Source organism: Papio anubis, chromosome 11 (genome assembly GCF_008728515.1).
Source record: "Papio anubis isolate 15944 chromosome 11, Panubis1.0, whole genome shotgun sequence".
Taxonomy (NCBI): domain Eukaryota; kingdom Metazoa; phylum Chordata; class Mammalia; order Primates; family Cercopithecidae; genus Papio; species Papio anubis.
In genome coordinates, this window is record NC_044986.1 from 7,197,441 (window position 1) to 7,217,925 (window position 20,485).

A 20,485-nucleotide genomic window follows, 5' to 3' on the forward strand; every position below is an offset into this window, starting at 1 on the left:
AAGGAGGGTACAGTGGAGACAGACTAACACCTGAGCTGCTTGAAAGAGGAGCTTCTCAGGGGAAACCCTGAGAAGATACATGTACCTTTCTCTGCAGAGATCTGTACCCAGCTGATATCCAGAGGACCTGGGTGAGGAGTACTGAGTATACTCAGCCACTTCTTGCCAGTCTGCCACTTAACTGGAGCTGCAGCGTACCTTTTGCTCAGTGATAAAATTAACCTTGATTCCGGACTGATATCTGTCTTCACTAAGGAAGTGTCTGTGCTGTGGTTTCTTTTTGTAAGCTGTGACATTATCAAAGGATAGAATATTACAGGCATGACACACGGGAACTTTTGTCTTAGACTTAGAAGACCTTCCTATTTTTCTTTCCTGCTGAGATAGACTTTTAGCTCTCAACTGGGTAATTCAGTGAGGTCCCCTCCTTCCTTCTTCACCCCCACTTCCTCTCATCTGCTTTCCTGTTTTCATAAGCCACAGATTTAGGCCTTGTTTTATTACATTTCACAGTGTGCTTAGATACCCCCTACAGTTCTTCATCTCATTACAAAAGACAATTTACATGAGGGTAAAATGGTGATGTCAATGTGATTTGTTCTGCTGCTGGATTTTGTAAAACATTCTGTATCAGGGCTTTCCTGTAGGGTGTCAGAGAGACAAGAGTGAAACTAGGGTTCATTTAAAAACCCCTATTGGTAACCTCTAAGTAAATCAGATATTCCCGACCCTGTCTGGGTCACGCTGGGCTTTGCGTTAAATAGTAAGGCTGCATAATAATAATTTATGCAGAAGAAAATTCTATAGCTAAAAACAAGTGGAGAGGATTAGAGGCAGTTGATTTATTATAAGTGGGCAAAAATATGTTATAACTGATTCTCCCCTCCTCCCCTGTAGGGTCACTGTTACTACCATGGACATGTACGGGGATATTCTGATTCAGCCGTCAGTGTCAGCACCTGTTCTGGTCTCAGGTAAGTGGCCATGACCGTGGTGGCTCTAGTCTTCAGCCGTCTACTGCAGACAACCTCTGTCTTTTCCTGCTCATGCTAAAGCACTGAGAGTCAGTGATGGGGGCTCCCAGCTCAGCTGCACCTTCACCTGGGCAAGAGAACACGGAGGCCCTCGCTGCATTGCTTGCAAGAGCATGGCCACCCAGGATCTTAGCCTCATGTTCATGCCCCCTCTTTCAGTGCTGTCCTCAGGCCTGGTGGGGTGAGAGTGACTGAACTGGTTGAATTTCAACATCCAAGCATTTTGTGAATTAGCTTCCATTTATGTGGCTCTGATGCTTTATAATTCCCAGTGCTAAAGGACAGAACATTACGTACTAATGTTGAAGCTGCTGGCTTAATGTAAATCTTTTTTTTTTTTTTTTTTTGAGACGGAGTCTCGCTCTGTCACCCAGGCTGGAGTGCAGTGGCCGAATCTCAGCTCACTGCAAGCTCCGCCTCCCGGGTTCACGCCATTCTCCTGCCTCAGCCTCCCGAGTAGCTGGGACTACAGGCGCCTGCCACCTCGCCCGGCTAAGTTTTTGTATTTTTAGTAGAGATGGGGTTTCACTGTGTTAGCCAGGATGGTCTCGATCTCCTGACCTCGTGATCCGCCCGTCTCGGCCTCCCAAAGTGCTGGGATTACAGGCTTGAGCCACCGCGCCCGGCCCCTTAATGTAAATCTTAAAGGGCCTCCCCTCATAAGGAAACAAAGTAAAGAAACTAATTTAACAACGCCCAAGGTGAGTTGAATATAGGCATGGATCGGTAGGGAGTTTGCTACTATGCTATGGGCATGATGCAGGAAGCGATTACCTTCCCATGCTAGACAAGTCAACCTCAGGTGTTACTCGCAGCCCCCTTCCTTCCACATCACAGTTATTAGCCATCGGGTGGCCCTTATGTGCTCCCCAGGAAAATCATTTTGTTTGATAAATTTCCAGCTATTTCAGCCTTTTTACTGGATTTACTTGTTGAGTTTGTGAACTAAATGTTTGTATCCTCAGAGCCCTGGGTAACTTTGGCCCAAGGCACCAAGTCATGGTCCCATAGGAGGGAAGAAAGAAGGCCGTGGAAGGATGTACCCGCTTGAGTTAAAAAGCAGAATCACATTCTGCATATCAGCAGTTCCTGTGACGTCTTTGCGGGTTCTGTGTGGGATCATGGAGGATGAGAATGTGCATGTGACACACCTAACAATGACACACCTACCAGTTTGTTCTTTGCTGCCCTCACTTCTGCTCCAGTCAGCAGAGAATGAGAGTTCTGTTTGCTCACATCTTCCCCATTGCTCAATACATCTGATTTATCTCTAAGTATTTACCAACATTGGTCCTTTCATGTACCTAAAAATATGTACACAAAGCTGTTCCTCTTCCTCCTGTATCCCGTTCCAGTCCCACTCAGATAAAAATGCAAACTGGGAATTCCCCTCCCAGCTTTCTGATCCCTTGTGCATGTAAACACATAGTCAGAGATTGGGGTGTATATTCATTTATTTTTGCAAACATAGAGTCGTGTCATATACATCATTCTACAGCTTTCTTTTATCACCCGACCCCATCTGTCTCTCCAAGTCAGCAGATACAGACCCAAATCATTGAGCGAACACACACGCTCGCATGCACACACTCATTTCTGCATACCTGCATTTTTTAAAAGCATTTTTATATCCTATTTATGCAACACAATTGAACTTTAAGATATCTGCTACTCTGAAAAGTGAAGGAGGTGCCTTGTGGTTTGAATTTGCTTCTCTCCAGTTATTCACTCATTCAGAAAACATTACTTGAGTGCTTCCTCATTGCCAGTTCTGTTCCAGGTTCTGGGGACACAGCACTGAACCAAACGTGTTCTTCGTGGAGCGTTTCCTAGTGGAAGGAACAGACAATGGACATAGAGTAAGATACATGATGTCAAGGATCATGGAGAAAGACAAAGCTGAAATGGAGGACAGGAAAGGCAACAGGGAGTCAGGGAGGTTTGGGAGGAGGTGAGCCCTTTAGATGACATAGGTGGCATATCAGACAGAAGAGCATGTGCAAAGCTCCTGAAGCAGAAAGATGCCTGGGATATTCCCAGAGCAGCAAGGTGGTCAGCATAACTGGAGAGGACAGGGACAGGGAGGCAGTAGAAAGAAATGAGGTCAGAAGGGAAGTGGAAAGGTAAGATCACCAGGGCTCACAAAGGTGATCAGATGTCCTTTGGCCTCCCCCTAATGATGGGTGCCAGGGGAGCTTGGAGCTGAAGTGATGTGATCTGACTTAACATTTTTACAGGGGCACTCCAGCTGCCAGGCTGGAAATAAGACTATATAAGAAACGCAGACTTGGGTAGGTGCCTTCACAGTAACTCCGGTAAGAGGTGGTGGGACAGGCCTAGTCAAAGGTGGCAACTTTTGTGAGACTCAAGAGACTTTTCCAAGGGTATTAGAGAGGCTGGTGACTCTAAATTTTTTTAGTGATCTGTGTCTTAGACTCACTTTCCTGAGGAAATGTGAGGTGTGAGTACTTGAAAGGACCTACTGAAGATGCAACAAAATCCACCACCTGGCAGGGACTCCAATATACGTGCACGCCCAGCATGCGGGGTGGGCGCTCAGGAGAAGGTGAAGGCGGAGAGTTTGGAAGTGACAATTTAGAGCAAAGATGACAACTGTTCACCACCAAGGAGCTGAGGTACATGAGGGAGAAATTTTAAGTAACGAAGTATCATCCTGAGAGGCTGCAGGGGAGGTGATATCAGTGGAATGAGCCAGGATTCAGCTAGGGGAAGGAGGTAAGAGGAATATGCTGGAAGAGATTTGGATCAGGAGAGGATTTGATGATGGACCATGAGCCCCAAGAGCACAGCGGGAAGGGTTAGGGAAAAGGGAGTGGGGATAGGGTCAGTAGATGATTCAAGAGTTGTGAGGGATAAGGGGCCGGTTTTCATGGAAAACCAGTGCTTGAATTCCTGGAGGGGACAGAGATGAGCAGGGCTGGGGGTGAAATGGGGTCAGAGCTGGTGGCATCTGAGGTGAAGGTGAGTGACCAATTCAAAATGGGTACTCTGGGACCCCAGGTAGATGTTCTCAGCCTAGAACATGATAGGGTGGTGAATTAGCTGTGTGACAATGGACAGGTCAGTGGGCCTCTCTGAGCCCCAGTTTGCATGGTGGGAAGTTTGCATGTTCCAACAAAGTTTGAGTTTGTTTCTCCCCTGTGATGGGTGCCAGGGGAGAAACCGTAAACAATTGCAGTGACCTCTAGGAAAGCCAAGCCCTGTGCCGGCCTCTAGTGAGCATCGTGAGACCGTCTTTGTTCTTTGATTCTGGAACTGGACTAGTTGGGGAGGTGTGTTCATGCAGCACTCCTGGGATCATTCCTTGCAAAGTTTTGCTGCTCCTGTAGAGACCAGGGCAGAGACACACAAGGCCATGGTAGTAAAGACCACACACACTTGGAAAGGGAAATCCACACTTTACTATTGTGCCTCTCTAGGGCCTGAAAGGTGGACCTCTTTCTTCAAAGGTCATGTGTTGAAGGCTGGAGATTTTCAGCCTTCAATTTGGCATTAAGGTCAATGTGTATAAAGAAGAAAAAAGCTGCCCAGGGGCATGGTGGCTCACGCCTGTAATCCCAGCACTTTGGGAGACCGAGGCAGGCAGATCACAAGGTCAGGAGTTCGATACCAGCCTGGTCAACATGGCGAAACCCCATCTTTACTAAAAATACAAAAATTAGCTAGGCGTGGTGGCATGCTCCTGTAGTCTCAGCTACTTGGGAGGCTGAGGCAGAGAATTGCTTGAACCTGGGAGGCAGGGGTTGCAGTGAGCTGAGATTGTGCTCGCTCCAGCCTGGAGACAGAGTGACACTCCGTCTAAAAAAAATAAAAAATAAAAACTCAACCTGACTTAAAGAAAAACAAAATAATGTGGAGATAGGCTTATGCTACTCAGAAGTCCAGTCATGGCTGGATCCAGCGTCCTAGCTAGTATTATCAGGGTCTGTTTTCTATCTCAAGCCTCTACCACTTTCTGTGTTACTTTCATTCTCAGGCACTATCTTAGCATGGGCTGCCATAGCAAGATACCGTAGACTAGTTGGCTCAAACCATAGAAATTTATTTCTCACACTTCTTGAGCCTGGAAAGTCCAATGAGCTGACAAGGTCAATTTTTCCTCCTGAGGACTCTTCTCTTGGCTTCCAGGCAGGCGTTAGCTTGCTGTGTGCTCACATGACCTCTTTTGGTGCATGTACAGAGGGAGGAAGCTCTGGTGTCCCTTATAAGGTCACGAATCCCATCATGGGGCTTCCCTTATGATCTCATCTAAGCCTAATCAGCTCCCAAAGGCCCCATCTCCTGATACCATCACATGGGGGTCACGGCTCTAACATATGAATTTGCAGGGTATATAAACACTCAGTCCATAATAGGCAGTTTTTGTTTTGTTTTGTTGGCAGCATGAGGCTTCCATGTTCAAAAAGCAAGTAGAAGAATAAGGGCCTCTCTCCCAAGCTCAGTGGAGGTCATCTAAACACAACCCAGTGGCTCTGACTAGGCCACGGACTCATCTGTGAAACAATCAGAGTGGCCAGTGTGGAGCTCAGTGGTCTGGTCAAACAGGTTATGGGCCTATATCCTGGACCAGGTTGAGGGAAAACTGCAGGGAGCGGGGAAGCAGGGAGCGGGGAAGGGGTGAATGTACCAAAGAAATGCAATGAGCTTTTGGCAAAAAAAAAAAAAAAGGACAACTGAGAGCCAGGGACACTCAGAAACAAATAGGCCTCTTCCAGCAACAATCATGAAGAAATTCTCAGTCATCAAAACTGAGATCAGCCATTAGTGGAAACATCCAGGATTGGCCAGATAATTTTCAGGCTATCTTTATAGGGCTATCAGATTCTTGATGGGCAAAGAGAAAAGGATTAACTACAAGGAGTTCCTAATAGCTCCTATTTACCTGAATAACACAACTTATAAACCAGTGACATTAACTCATTAGAGTGACAACTGGGGAAGGTATTCCTAGAGTAATATCCAAGCAAGACAAATCCTCCCATAGGGCTTGGCCTTGCCACTCGGTCACCACCCTCCATTCCTCTTCCCAGGCCGGCCCTGCAGTCACTCTGTGCCGGGCACACTGCCTTAGCTCTTTCAGCCTCTCAGAAAGGTGCAGGGCAACTGTCAGGGTTGCCAGTTCCTTCCACATGGTGGTAATGACCTTGCTGGCCAGACTCTGCAGTGTCTGAGTCTCCACGTCCACCCCCCATCTCCAGGAGCAGGCACAGACTCATAATTTGGCAGAAAAGAATATTGTGAAATCTTTGCAGCTGGGGTGTCAGGAAAAGTCCGAAGAGTAAGTGCTGCATTGTCTTGTGTCAACCACCAAGAGGGAATGGGAATGGTGATGAGGAACGCTGTGTGGGTCTAACGAACTCCTCACTGTGGGTGCTCCTGAGAATTTTGACTTCCCAGATCTTTGTGCCATTGTTACAAAAGCAGCAGACTGTGCATCAACAGAGAAATTCCACAGCTGTACAGTCAACTTTATGATCTTTCAAGTCAAGAATCAGACCAGGGTGAAGGGAAGCTATATCCGATCAACTGCTCACTGACAGAAGAATCGATTGAGACTGGAAATAAAGGGAAAAAAAAAAATGCAACTAGAGTAGCACCAGCCTGCTAGCTGTTAAGAAAGAAAACAGGGATTAAAAATTGTGTTAAATGTGGTGTGCTCCAAAAACACATTAAGATCTAGGAACGTGGAGGGAAGCTGGGGTGTCCTAGAAGACACATTAATTACAGCCCAACAGATTCCAGTTTTGCAGAGAAAGAACATCCCACATTGCTTCAAAAACACAGGATCACAAATGCGCAGGAAGAAAAAAACTCTGTCCTGGAACACAGAAGAAGGAGGGAACCCAAAGTTCTTCATCATTTGAAGCTTGAAGCAGAAAACACAAAGATAGAAAAACAGCACAATCTCAGTAGAAAGGGACATTAAAGAGGAGACGGCTCTTGAATGGAGGGAATGAAGTGCAACATGGAAAATGGGTCATAAAACGGAGTTCAGCCATGGAGTTTATTCTTACTTTGAAATGACTCCAAGTCGAATGTGAAGTTGAGGCCATACATTAATTTTGTCCCGTATCATATGTCTCCCATTGATGCGCAACTCCCAGTTAATACAGTTTCGGTGCAGTGCTTGTGATTCTCCTCCCCCATTTACATTCTGGTCCCCCATTTGCTCTGGTGGCTTGGTGCTCTCATTCCTGCCAGCCAGCGAGCCTGGAGGTACTGCTATGAGCTTCGGATAATCCACAACTCTGCAGGACACAGACATCAAACTGTCACTGAGATGGGAAGAGAATCCAGTTCTTGGCCCAGAGGAACTGACCTACTGTACTTTGTAATGGGACAGATGTCCAGCCCTGTCATGCTCCTGCTGGGGCATCAAAACAGCCATGCACCCATCTTCTGAGTTTGTTCCTAAATGCCACCTTCCCACTGCTTCAGCTCCCTTATTTTTCTGGTTCTCTTGCTCCACCCTCTCAGCTCCAACTCAGGTACATGGCAGGAGGAGTCTCGTGGGCTCTTGCTGTTGGAATGAGTCCCAAGTCTTCGTCACCTGCAGGCGCAGAGGTTCGACTGAAGCTGAATTTCTTAAGGGCCCACCTGTGCTTTAAAAGACCCAAGCCACGCTCACTTGCTAGATGAGGAAGTGGTATCTGGATCAGATCGTACACTGGAGACTGGTTGTAATCATAGTTATTTCCTTTTTAAATTGGGTTGGTGACACCTGAGCACCAGATGTCCACACACTCACATGCACGGGCGCCCACCTGCACACATTCCCACACGTACACTGCACACTCATAGGCGTGCCCACTCCGTGGGGTGGTGATCAGATAATTGCGTAGCTCGTACTTTATTTTTCATCATTGTTATGATTCGTATTTTCATGAGGATGGGACAGGTATTATTGTCACCTGAGCAGCCGACAAAGGCATGGCATCCTCAGGGGCCTGGAGTTCGTTCCCCAACCCCCAACATTGCTGTCATGCAGTTTGTACCTTGAAATCGCCATCCTCCCAAAGCCCTTTGCCTCATCCCCATATCACCAGCTGCTGACCCAGCTCACTCCGCTTCCTCATCCCAGCTGCAGACAGGGGCCTCTTCCGCACTGGCACCGCGCCTTTCCTTGTTCTCATGGGAAGCTCACAGAAGCCACGAACAGGTCTCATGCTCCTTGGTTTACAGGTAAAAAGCAGAGACCACGAAAGTGACTTCCTCGCGGCCTCTCAGTGGTAGTGGTCAAAACTCGATCTCAAACCAAGTCTGGCTGACCCCCTGTTCCATATTTGTTCTGCTAAACCTCTTGCACAATTTGGATCCAACCTTCTTTTACAGTCCCACTATCCCGCTCCTAAGGAAACCACCCTATTCCCGCCACGCTGTTTTTTTGGTTGTTTCCAGAGTGTGCCCCCACATGCATGGTGCTGCCCCTCTGCTTGGGACAGACCACTCCCCGCTCTCCCTTTTGACTCTGGAAGATCCGCTCTTCCCTCAAGGCCCAAGTCAAACACTACTTCCTCCTCCAAGAAACCTCCCCTGGTGTCCCCACCTCCTTGCCATCTGGCTCAGCCACGTGCTGTCATGCATTTTCTCACACGTTGCAGTTCTGGTAGCATAGCAGGTGCTTTGTAAATATGTTTTTAAGGCCCCTCTCCTTCCTTGCCCCGTGCCTTGGTAACTGCCATACCTCATTCTATGAGGTGCCTGCAATGTATAGGTCTAACACTCAGAAGGTCAGGTGCATGGAGGTGGCCTTGCCTTCGCCTTCCTTCTACTAGACTGGGAGTTCCAGGAAGGCAGGGACTGGGTGCCCCAACACAGCTGTGTCCCAGACCCTGGCATGTTACAAGTACTCAGTAAGTAGTGCAGGAATAGATGTGCCCTCCCAAAGGTCAGGCGGTTCATAAACCTTAATTCTGGCCAATCCACTTTTTAAAAACTATTTAAAGTGCAGTAGATCATATGAAGGAGGAAATTGGCATGGAATGGCGGTAAAGCCACTTTGACCTTCACCTTTGCACTTATGGCACTCACTCCATCAGCATCTGTCTGACTAGCCCACCTGGCTCTCCTCCAACCTCTGGCCAGCTGTCTCTAGCCAGGTTTCCACACTGCTTCCCTTCTCCCTTCTGCTTCCTCCCATGGAGATCTTTGGACATCCGGCTAAACTCTTGTGAGAGCTATCCCTGGGAGCCCACCTCAGCTGTTTGCAGAAATATTGTTGGACGAGTGCATGAGTCAGCGAGAGGCTTTGACGCACAGGCCACAGGGAGCCACGGTGGTTTTGGCAGGTGGCATCTACTCTGAAGGACACCCAAGGTCAAGTCTCTCAGCTCTCCCCAGGCCCCACTGTCACTCAAAACTCAGGATGTCTCAATCTAAACTCCTCTTTGTAGGTCCCAGACTGGCTTTCCACCTGACCTCTTCTCCAGAAGGTCCACACCATCTCAAGTCTATAAGCCTGACCTCAGGGAGATTTCTATAACCTACCTTATCCACCCAGGCCCTGCATACTCTCCCCTTCATCAAGCGTCTCCTTCATCCCTCCCTTCTATTACCATCCTCGTTCAAACCCCCTCCTTGATTTGAAAATTGCCTCCCCCACTGTGCTTCTGTCTCCACCCCTCCTTTCATCACCATGTCACACATTCTAGAAGGTCATATTTTAAAAACACTACTAGATCATATCATAAATCCTGCCAACCCATTGCACTCCAGCCCACCATGGCTCTCCGTGGCCTACATGTCAAAGCCTCTAGTTCAGTATTATGCTTGTTCAATAGTCCTGCAAATATTTAGTGATCACTTACTCACCTACTGGTCACGTGCAAGTTGCAAAGCTGGTTCTAAGAAAAACAACAGAAATAAGGAAACTATTCCCTGGGTGTGTAAAGGGAGCCAGGTATCAGTTTAATAAAATGTTCTTAGTGAGGGGAAGCAGGTTGCACAAAACCACATGAGGAATTCTGCAGAAGGGCCCTGGATGCTGGGGATCCTGAAGGAAGGGTTGGCTAACCTGGACCTTGAAGGTCATGCATCAGCCTCGAAGGTCATCCCCGGCATTAGTGCTGTGCGTGACCCTGAAGAGGAGGTTGGCCATCCAGTGTGATGAGGGCAAGTGACCAGGCCCAGCAGCCAGGTCCCGACTGGGACATCTTGGCTCTGCTGCTGATCAACTGTATGGCTGTGTCTGTTTCATAGGGCTACCTTCACAAACTGCCACAAACTAGGTGGCTTCAGACAATGGAAATTTAGTCTCTCACTGCTCTTCAGGCCAGAAGTCTGAAATCAAGGGGTCAGCAGGGTTGGTTTCTTCTGCAGGGTCTACAGAACAATCCCTCCCACATCTCCCTCCTCGCTTTGGGTGGCTTCTGGCCATCCCTGGTGTGCCTTGACTTGTAGATGTCACTCCCGTTTCTGCTTGCATCTTCGCTTGGCCTTCTTCCCTGCATCTGTGTGTCTCCTCTTCGTACTCTTCTAAAGATATGTGTCATTAGATTTATGGCCCACCCTAGTCCAGGACAATCTCATCTTGAGATCCTTAATTTAATTACATTTGCAAAGTCCCTTTTCCCAATAAGGTCACATTCACAGGTCCGGAGATTAGGACTTAAACATATCTTTTCTGGGGGCTGGGGGGACACTACAGAACCTCCTACAGTGACCTGGGGGCTCTCATCTTTATTTTCCTCATTAGTAAAATGGGCTCATGTTATCCGCTTTACAGGATTGCTGTAAATATTAAAGAAAATAATATATTCCTGGCTGGGCGTGGTGGCTCACACCTGTAATCCCAGCACTTTGGAGGCCAAGGCGGGCGGATCACGAGGTCAGGAAATTGAGACCCTCCTGGCCAACATGGTGAAACCTCATCTCTACTAAAAATACAAAAATTAACTGGCTATGGTGGCACATGCCTGTAATCTCAGCTACTCAGGAGGCTGAGGCAGGAGAATCCCTTGAACCAGGGAGTCAGAAGTTACAGTGAGCCGAGATCATGCCACTGTACTGCAGCCTGGAGACACAGCGAGACTCCGTCTCAAAAAAAAAAAAAAAAAAAAAGGAAAAGAAAATAATACAGTCAAGATCCTGGCTCATGAGGGCCATGGAGGGTCAAGAGTGACTACTGATAGGTCCAGAGTTTTGCAGGGAGTGATGAAAATATTCTGCAATTAGATAGTGGTGATGTTTGCATGACTCAGTGAATATGCTAAAAACCATTGGATTGTATGCTTTCAAGGGGTGAACTTAATGCCCTGTGAATTATTTTTCCATAACACTGTAATTTTAAAAAGGAGCCTGACTCAGGGAATCTTTTCATACATCATAGCTGCTATTATTATTGTTGGTGTGCTGGTAATGCTGGTAATAACACTTTTTCTTTTTTTTTTGAGACGGTATCTGACTCACTCTGTCACCCAGGCTGAAGTGCAGTGGTGCGATCTCGGCTCATTGCAATCTCCGCCTCCCAGGTTCAAGTTATTCTCCTGCCTCAGCCTCCCAAGTAGCTGGGATTACAGGCACGCACCATTACGCACGGCTAATTTTTGTATTTTTAGGAAAAATGGGGTTTCACGATGTTGCCCAGGCTGGACTGGAACTCCTGACCTCAAGTGATATGCCAGTCTCGGCCTCCCAAAGTGCCGGGATTACAGGCATGAGCCACCATGCCCAGTCCTTGGTAATAAGTATTCTTAATGTGTTTTATCACAGTTTAAACTCTTACCTCTTCAGTCGTGCTCCCACACCCTGGTCGTGAGTTATATTTGAAATGGGAACCACAGGCAACGGGTCTTTGCATGTCTCACCTAGTGCCTTGCACGTAGTAAAGGGATAAAGAATATTTGTTTCGATTGTACCTGAGTAGTTCACATGGAAATTGCTGAAGCCCTGTGGTGCTTATGTGTTAAGTGATACTGCTGCCACGACTGTTTATCAAACATGTATGGGGTGAGATATTACTTTCACCCATGAGTTCCTCCAAAAAAAAAAAAAAAAAAGCCGAAATTAAATTTCAAGCCAACTGCTTTTCCACCATATGATTGACAGCACCACACTGAGACCAGAAGTCTTTTTCTAGGAAATTCAGTTAGCAGTTGGACACTGAGCTAGGCAGGATAATTCATGTTTTCTAATCATCATCTTATTACAGGCAGTCAAAATCCATGTGCCACCGACCTGCTCGCCGGGTACAGTCAGAAAAATCAGGATCAGGCATTAAGCGGCCCTGGTGCCTGCTGCATCGTGGCTTTGGAGATTAAAAACTGAATTTTCAGAAGGATAAAATCTTATCTTGAGGAAATATAGGTCTCCTGAGTGTTCATTTTGAAAGCTAAAATAATCAACTAATAAAATTTTAATAGATTCCTCTTTGTTTCCAGTCAAGGAAAAACAACAGGATTTTACGTTTGAAAGGAAGGCTGCTGGTTCTCAAAGCAGCGGCTCCATTTTCTCTCATTCTAATTCCAGTCCTTTTCTTTTTGAATTCTGCTTTTTTTCATGCTCCTGCTGGTTCTGGGCCCTTCTCTCAAAACTGCACAAAGGGAAGCAGGCGAGTGTGAGGATGAGAGGTCCAAGCCTGGGACACACAGGTCCCGACTGGGTTCCCAGCTCTGCTACCTGCGCACCTTGGACAGTGGGGTCATGGCGGGAGCTGCAGCCATGATCAACAGAGTGCTCAATGTACGGAGCACGGCCCAGAACCTGGGTCCTAGAAGAGTGCCACGGGGGGTGACCCTCACCACCCTGAGAACCCCTTTCTCTCTGCCCCAGAATGTGGCCTGAGCCTGGGGTGATGGCTGGCCCAGCCTCCTCCTGTCACTCTAGAGAAGGGACCCGCGGTCTTCATCTTTCCCAAACATTGGAAACTTTCTTCTCATCTTTTCCTCCTACTCTACCAAGGGAGAAAGAACTCCACATGCAAAGTCCACTGGATTTAAATTCCATGCTCTGACAGCCTTCCAACTTCAAGTTTACAACTCAGTATCTATGACATTCAACTGAAAACAAATTACATTCACTTATCTAACTCAGGGCCAGTAAGGGCTGTGAGAACATCAAAATGTTGTATCTCAGAAACCCTGAATGCTTGAATTTTGTGTCCGCTGTTGTTTCCAGCAGTTCTTTAGAGCTAAATAATTAATTATACCCAAGACGGTCCAAAGCAATTATTTAATTAAGCTTATTATAGGCTGCCAATTGTTTGCAGTAAAGGGAAGGCCTTCATCTTGATTTCTCAACATCTGGCCTTTGGATGACTTAAAAGATAAAAGAAGATAAGGGAATATTTTTACAACTAAGTAACAATTACTAGAAGTCTTCCACTAAGTAGAAAAACTTTTTCAGTAATTTGCTTCTCATGATTAGAACGTGGTGACATGTTTTACGTTTTGTTCAGCTTATTTAGATCCAATGTAAAATTGAAAATGTTGCAATACAAAATGAAATGTTACTGCCATTTTCTTTTTAGGGCAGAATTGATGGTATTCATTTCCACTTTCCCCTTGCCTGTTTTTGTTTTTTTGTTTTTGAGAGGGAATCTCATTCGGTCACCCAGGCTGGAGTACAGTGGCACATCTTGGCTCACTGTAACCTCCGCCTCCTGGGTTCGACAATTCTCCCACCTCAGCCTCCCGAGTAGCTGGGACTACAGGTGCGTGCCACCACACCCAGCTACTTCTTGTATTTTTAATAGAGATGGAGTTTCGCCATGTTGTCCAGGCTGGTCTTGAACTCTTGACCACAGGTGATCCACCCACCTCAGTCTCCCAAAGTGCTAGAATTACAGGAGTGAGCCACTGCAGCCGGCCTCCCTTTGCCTATTTTTTAAAGTTCGCGTCTTTAATTTAGGCTTTTAAAACTCAACTTTAATAAACAAAAATCCTCTCCTACCTATTCCAAAGTTAGAAGTCTACATTTTATTTCATAAAGAACATCTTAGAGAAAGAGACACAAGCCACTCCACAGAGTTGTTGACCAAAGTAATTCCTGAGTGATCTGTTCGGTGATACACGTGGACACCAGTGTGGGGGAAGACAACACTTCATAGAATGACTTTTAGTCAATCTGGCCTTTGGATGACTTAAAAGGAGACATGAGAACATTTTCATGACTAAGTAACAATTTCTACAAATTTGGGATTTGAAAATATCAAAAAATGTTTTAGTTGCTCCAAACCACATTGGACTCCCTCTTCTCTGAAGCATTAAGTTTTATGGTTCTTTCAATGCACATCTTAGCTCTCATGTGATTTCTAATTATCCCAGGTATCTCGATGCTTCCTTGTCTATTAGGATACAAGCATCCTGAGCATGATAGATCTGTTTCTCCCATTGCCCATAACAACTCATAAAACAGGATTGGTAGAGTAAGCCAGCTAAATAATAGTGAGTTGATTAGTTCATATTTGCTTACCGGTTGTGTTCAGAATAGATACTTGACTAACTCAAGCCTCTTCCTTCCGCATCGTTTGAGCGTTGAGATACTGTCAATCAATGTTTTTTTTTTTGTTTTTTTTTTTTTGAGACAGTCTCCCTCTGTCACCAGGCTGTGCGATCTTGGCTCACTGCAAGATCCGCCTCCCAGGTTCACACCATTCTCCTGCCTCAGCCTCCAGAGAAGCTGGGACTACAGGTGCCCGCCACCACACCCAGCTAACTTTTTTGTATTTTTTTTAGTAGAGTTGGGGTTTCACCGTGTTAGCCAGGATGGTCTCGCTCTCCTGACCTCATAATCCGCCTGTCTCGGCCTCCCAAAGTGCTGGGATTACAGGTGTGAACCACCACACCTGGCCTGTCAATCTTAAAATTTAAGAGTTGTTAAATACTACCTACAAATGGGCCATCAATGAGCATAGGATGATAAATGACTGAACAAATAGGTGAGCAGTAATGAATGACATAGGAACACCTTATACAGTCCCTTCTTTGGAAAGAAGCTTAGATTGAGGAAAACTCATGGAGTTTGCAACTTGACCAGCTATTCCTCAAGGATTGATGTATACCTAGATCCTTGGGTTGCTGTAATATAAATTATATATTAGAACGAATTACATATTATAATAATACATATTATTATATATTGTATATAATTATATATTAAAACTAATGCCCTGGACATCATTTCCATCTCCATAGACCTCATCCTCAGTCCTGAATTTGCTAAAATAATCTGCAAAATTTTGTGGTTATGTATGTTGGGGCTCAGAAACTGATACTCCAAAATATGACTCTTTGACATACTGAACTGTAGAAAAACCCTCAAGGTCTCTCTGGCCCCTGGCACCCACCTTTACCCCATCTCTGTCTCTCCCAAAGCACAGAATGAAGTTGTTCTCTGAAGTTCCTTTATCTCCCTAAACTAGACACCCTCCAAAAAAGAAATCAATGACCTTGGTCCCTCTCTGAGTTTTCATTAACTCATGTCACAGGAAGAAAGACTGAAGCCTGTGGACACATCCAGACAGACTTTTGTCATAAACAATCGTCTGCTCTGCGGGCCCAACAGACTTTGTCCCAGGCCACTGTGTGTTCTTCAAGCCCAGTGAATTCCCCTAAAAATCACTCATTCACCCCCTAAAATTATCCATACTTCCCTCCCTTTCTCCTAAGAAGAAGGGTATATAACCATTTGTACCCCCATCGAGTAATCATTCTTCTACAATTCACCTGTGCTATGCATGTTACAATAAACTTGTATGCTTTTCTCACATAATATATCTGCCTTTTGTCAGTTGATTTGTAGTGAACTTTCAGAGGGCAAAAGGGGAAATTTTCCCTTAGCCCCTTACAGGTATGGATATGAATTATTCTAGGGAGAGTCTGAGGAGGTTCCTGTCTCACAAAAGGTTAGTAGTCACTGTATTAGAAGGGTCCATTTCCAGTCAGATGAATTTTGCATGAAAATGTTGTGTCTTTCCAAAGTGGAGAGATAGTGGTCACCTTGCTAAATAACATAAGGTACTAGACACGTGGGAATTCAGAGCTGCCAGTTTGCTGTTACCCTAATTATCATTTCTCCAAAGAAAACCTTTCTCTCAACATCAGGAAGCACCTTTTAAATTAAAGCACTTCACTGCCCCACCATAGGAAAGAGAGAAATGAAAACCAAGCTGCAGGCCAAGGTTCCCGTCGTTTGAAGGAACCCGACAGCCCAAGGCTAGTATTACTCATTTCCAGGGAGTGGGACGTGGCCTTAGCCGTGAGCTCCAGAAGGTCAGACATGTGTCATGGTCCATGGCTAAATGTCACCTTCTGTCTCTGCAAGTTAGAGTCTTCAGCAAATTTGTCCATTTTTACGAAGAATCTATGCTTTTATTCCCAAACCTAAAGGTTGGCTCAAAAGGTTCTTTCTTAGTTATTGTCATTCCCAGAAATGTATTTATATTATTAATGCTATATTTTGTATCGCAGAGCCATGAGTGACCAGTATTCCTATGAGCAGATGGGTTAACAAAATACAGAACTTTCCTGAAATTGTCAGTCTCCCGATTAACATGTTAACAGATGCCTAATCCATGGATCTGCCCTTATTAATAGTAAAGAGAGCTACCACCTCTCAAGCACTGACTTGGGGCCTCCCCTGGGCTAAGTGTTTTGACTCAATGACATAGCAACCCTGAGAAGTAGGCACCATTATCCTCATTTTACAGGTGAAGAAACCAGGGCTGAAAGAGACTAAGAAAGTTAAGGTTACCAAACTAGTAAGTAACAAAATGGAACTCAAACCCAGAGCGCTTCCAGACTCCAGAGGTCACCCTTGCAACATTGAGACTGACACTTCTCCCTGTAGTGTTCCTCGATTCCAGAAAAAGCTGAACACAGGATCCAGAGGCCAGAGCTGAGCCTCCAAGAAGCAGTGCTAATGCTCTGTGTACTTAAGTGGGTTCTTTTATGCACACATCTCCCACAAATTAAATAAGTAAATAAAAAATATCAATTTGTACTCATGCTTATAATTCCATCAAATATTTAGGGAATAGGGCTGATCAGGATAAATAATTAGATCTAGGAATTGTCATTTCATAAAAAGATTTCCTAATGACTTTTGGAGCAACTTGGATGGAACTAGGGCCATTATTCTAAGTGAAGTAACTCAGGAATTGAAAACCAAATATGGCATTTTCCGGCTTCTAAGTGGGAAGTAAGCTCTGGGTACACAAAGGCATCCAGAGTAATATAATGGACATTGGAGACGCAGAAGAGGGAGGCCAAGAGGTGGGGGAGGGATGAAAGACTACCTACAGGGTACAGTGTACACTACTCGGATGACAGGTACACTAAAATCCTAGACTTCACCATTACACAATTTATCCACATAACCAAAAGCTACTGTACCCCTGAGGTTACTGAAATTTTTTTAAAAGTTAAACATTTCCCTTTTGCCATGTGGCTGCTAATTCAGATACAGTTACTTCTAAGCAGTTGAAACATCTTTTTCCTCATTCTTCTTCCCGGCAATATATCTTTGAGACATAAAAAGTGATAAAAACATACAAAAGCAAAAGGCACTGTATTCTTTACCATAAAATATTTCAAACAAAAGACAATTCCTAGGTTAACTTTCCAAAAGATTTGCGAAATGAATCAATGCAGACATATGTCACAGAAATGTCCTTTCTGATTAAAATCTGAGAATATAAATAAATTGGTGTTTCTTTTTTCATTCTGTCTCTTGTTAAGAGCTATGTCTTAGCCATCAACAAGAAGCTGCCCTTAAAATTATATTTTTTTCTTATTTATTTTTCAACAGGGGACTTATTATGTTTGAAAATGAAACCTATGTCTTAGAACCAATGAAAAATGCAACCAACAGATACAAACTCTTCCCAGCGAAGAACCTGAAAAGCATCTGGGGATCATGTGGATCACATCACAACACATCAAGCCTCACTGCAGATAATGTGTTCCCACCGCCCTCTCAGACATGGGCAAGAAGGGTAAGAGGGATACCCGATTTTGTGTTTCTGGGAAGCTAGGAGCTCAAGCTATGGATACCCAACACTGTGATATCTGGAGAAATGTTGCCATCTAGATGATGTGGCATCTGGGGGATAGAAGTACCCAGTTTATCTGGAGGTGGCAGACATCATACAGTGGAGTGCAACCATAACCCAAATCCCCATCACTGTATTGGAGATGTCAGCCTCAGACTCATTAAAATATGCTGGGTGAAGTCACATAGTTGGGATCAGAGGATGACAAAATCACCATTCATGAAAACTCCCAAGAGACCCTATTATGGTCCTAGGCCCAGGGTTGGGCCCCACCATGGCAAGCAAGACAACATTGGACCCTGACCTACTCTCTAGCAGCTCTCCATCTCCTGGAGGCAAAAGACCACATAGAGCCTTCTTTATGAGCAAGTTTGGGTTCTTACTATAATTCGCAGAGAATTCTCACTCTTTGCCCACACACTTATGCAGAGGCGAATGGGGCCTTCCTCCACGTGGTGTGCCTCAGGAATCTTACTTACCCACAGTCCCAGCTGCGAATGCTTGTCCTAGCAGTCTGTGTTTGCTGGCCACCAGCCCCTGGATCTGCTCATAAAATGTCTTCCTTTTTGCAGCAGCACCGGAAAGAGTAGTTGCCTAAGGGAGTCTGCGCTGCAGACAGTCTTCCCTTCCTGACACGTGTAGTGTCCCACCATGAAAACTCCACCCCTAAGGGCGGCCTGCCCTTTTTCTGTCTGGTATTATGTGGGCACCAGACGCCACAGTAGAGCTCTGTTAACAAGGATTAAAGGTGATCATTCCCAACATTTGGCTGGAGGCTCTGAATTTAAATGAGCAGAAAGAGATAGGAAATTATCAACAATTTCCTGATTTTTCATTTCTGGATTTCCTGTTCCTCTGTTGACAAGAAATCAAGAAAATTTATAGATAGGATGTCACTTGTGCTTATATTTGAGTGTCCGGGAACATTTCTTCCAGGTTCCTTCTAACACATTGTTGTCTCGTAACTTTAATTTCAGTAGACCACTGCTTAGCACTCAGCATTTAATGAATATTATTCTTGGTTCATTCTAAATCATTTTTCTATTTGGAAACAGTAGAGGTTATCCCAAATGATATCTTCTCATTCTTTTTTTTTTTTTTTTTTTTTGAGACGGAGTCTCACTGTGTCTCCCAGGCTGGAGTGCAGTGGCGCAATCTCGGCTCACTGCAAGCTCTGCCTCCCAGGTTCATGCCATTCTCCTGCCTCAGCCTCCCCAGTAGCTGGAGCACCCGCCACCACGCCCGGCTAATTTTTTTTGCATTTTTAGTAGAGACAGGTTTTCACCGTGTTAGACAGGATGGTCTGGATCTCCTGACCTCATGATCTACCCGCCTTGGCCTCCCAAAGTGCTGGGATTACAGGCGTGAGCCACCGCGCCTGGCCGATTCCTTCTCATTCTTAGAATTCCCCTCATACCTGTGGATAGATGTCTGTTCCCGTAAAACTGCTCTTACCTGAACCAGTTCAGGACTTTTAACTCTAATTTTACATTCGTTCTTTCAGTCCAGGTATTCTGCTTGTGTAACCCTCACATCTTCTGTTTGCTAGTGTGTTTCTAAGAGTTTCTATGGCAGGTGCTCACAACCTCTTTTTCGTTTCCTGCCCCGTCACAGGACGGAGAGGAACTCTCCCGTCTGGTACTGTGGCTCACCTTGACATTGCTGCTTGGTGGCAGAACACTGTATCCTAATCCCCAGGAACAGAGCTTGAAAATTACCGCCCCCCAACCTCCACCCCCACAAGCTCAGGAGACTTTTCATCCTGTGCTTCTCCCCGCTACCTGTCTTAGTGATGGACTTAAAGACTAGCCTCTGGGGTCCCATGGCGTGTTTATTTTACTCTTCAGATGCTTTTGCCTTTGATTCCAAACCTTGAAGAAGATGTGATTAAGCTGTGGCTTTACCGGTCATAAACAAGTAGAACATTTGCATTTTGTTTTCCAGGCTCTTTGCTTTGAGTACCTTGTTGAATGCATGTTACCCACGTTATGAGATTTATAACTTGATGGTTTAAATGACACTCAAATATGTTTGTCGTTTCATTTAGCAGTACAAACTTGATCTGTACTTGCCAGCCATATTTTAATTCTTTTAGCTTACAGCTCTCTAGAAGCATGATTGTAATTTCCAGTCATTTTGACTTGTGGAGAAATGGGGAGAATGGGAATAATAACAGTGCTTTGTGAATAATGCGTGCTGAAGTGCAAATGAGCCTTTAAATTGAAAAGGGAAGGCACTGATGCTGGTCAACTCAGTTCTCAATATTTCTCTCTAGAAAGCGCTGTGATGGTTTTTATGGAAGAGAAAGCATCCTGGACTTAAAATGCATGTATATAATGAAAATGGTGCGAAAAATAATTTCAAATATGTGGAATCCTTGTGAATTGGAATTATATAGTAGATTATTTTGGTTAGCACCTATGGTAAATATGAAAGGGAC

General features: G+C 45.1%; 1 protein-coding gene across 3 annotated transcripts in view; it reads left to right on the forward strand.

Moving 5' to 3' along the window:
• ADAM12 (ADAM metallopeptidase domain 12) overlaps positions 1–20,485 on the forward strand; it is a 374,618-nt gene that overhangs the window by 247,638 nt on the left and 106,495 nt on the right. For all 3 annotated transcript variants that reach the window (XM_021944084.2, XM_031652575.1, XM_031652576.1), the window contains 2 exons: positions 898–974; positions 17,802–17,988. In XM_021944084.2, the coding sequence (XP_021799776.2) occupies positions 898–974; positions 17,802–17,988 (264 nt within the window). The remainder of the gene's footprint in view (positions 1–897; positions 975–17,801; positions 17,989–20,485) is intronic.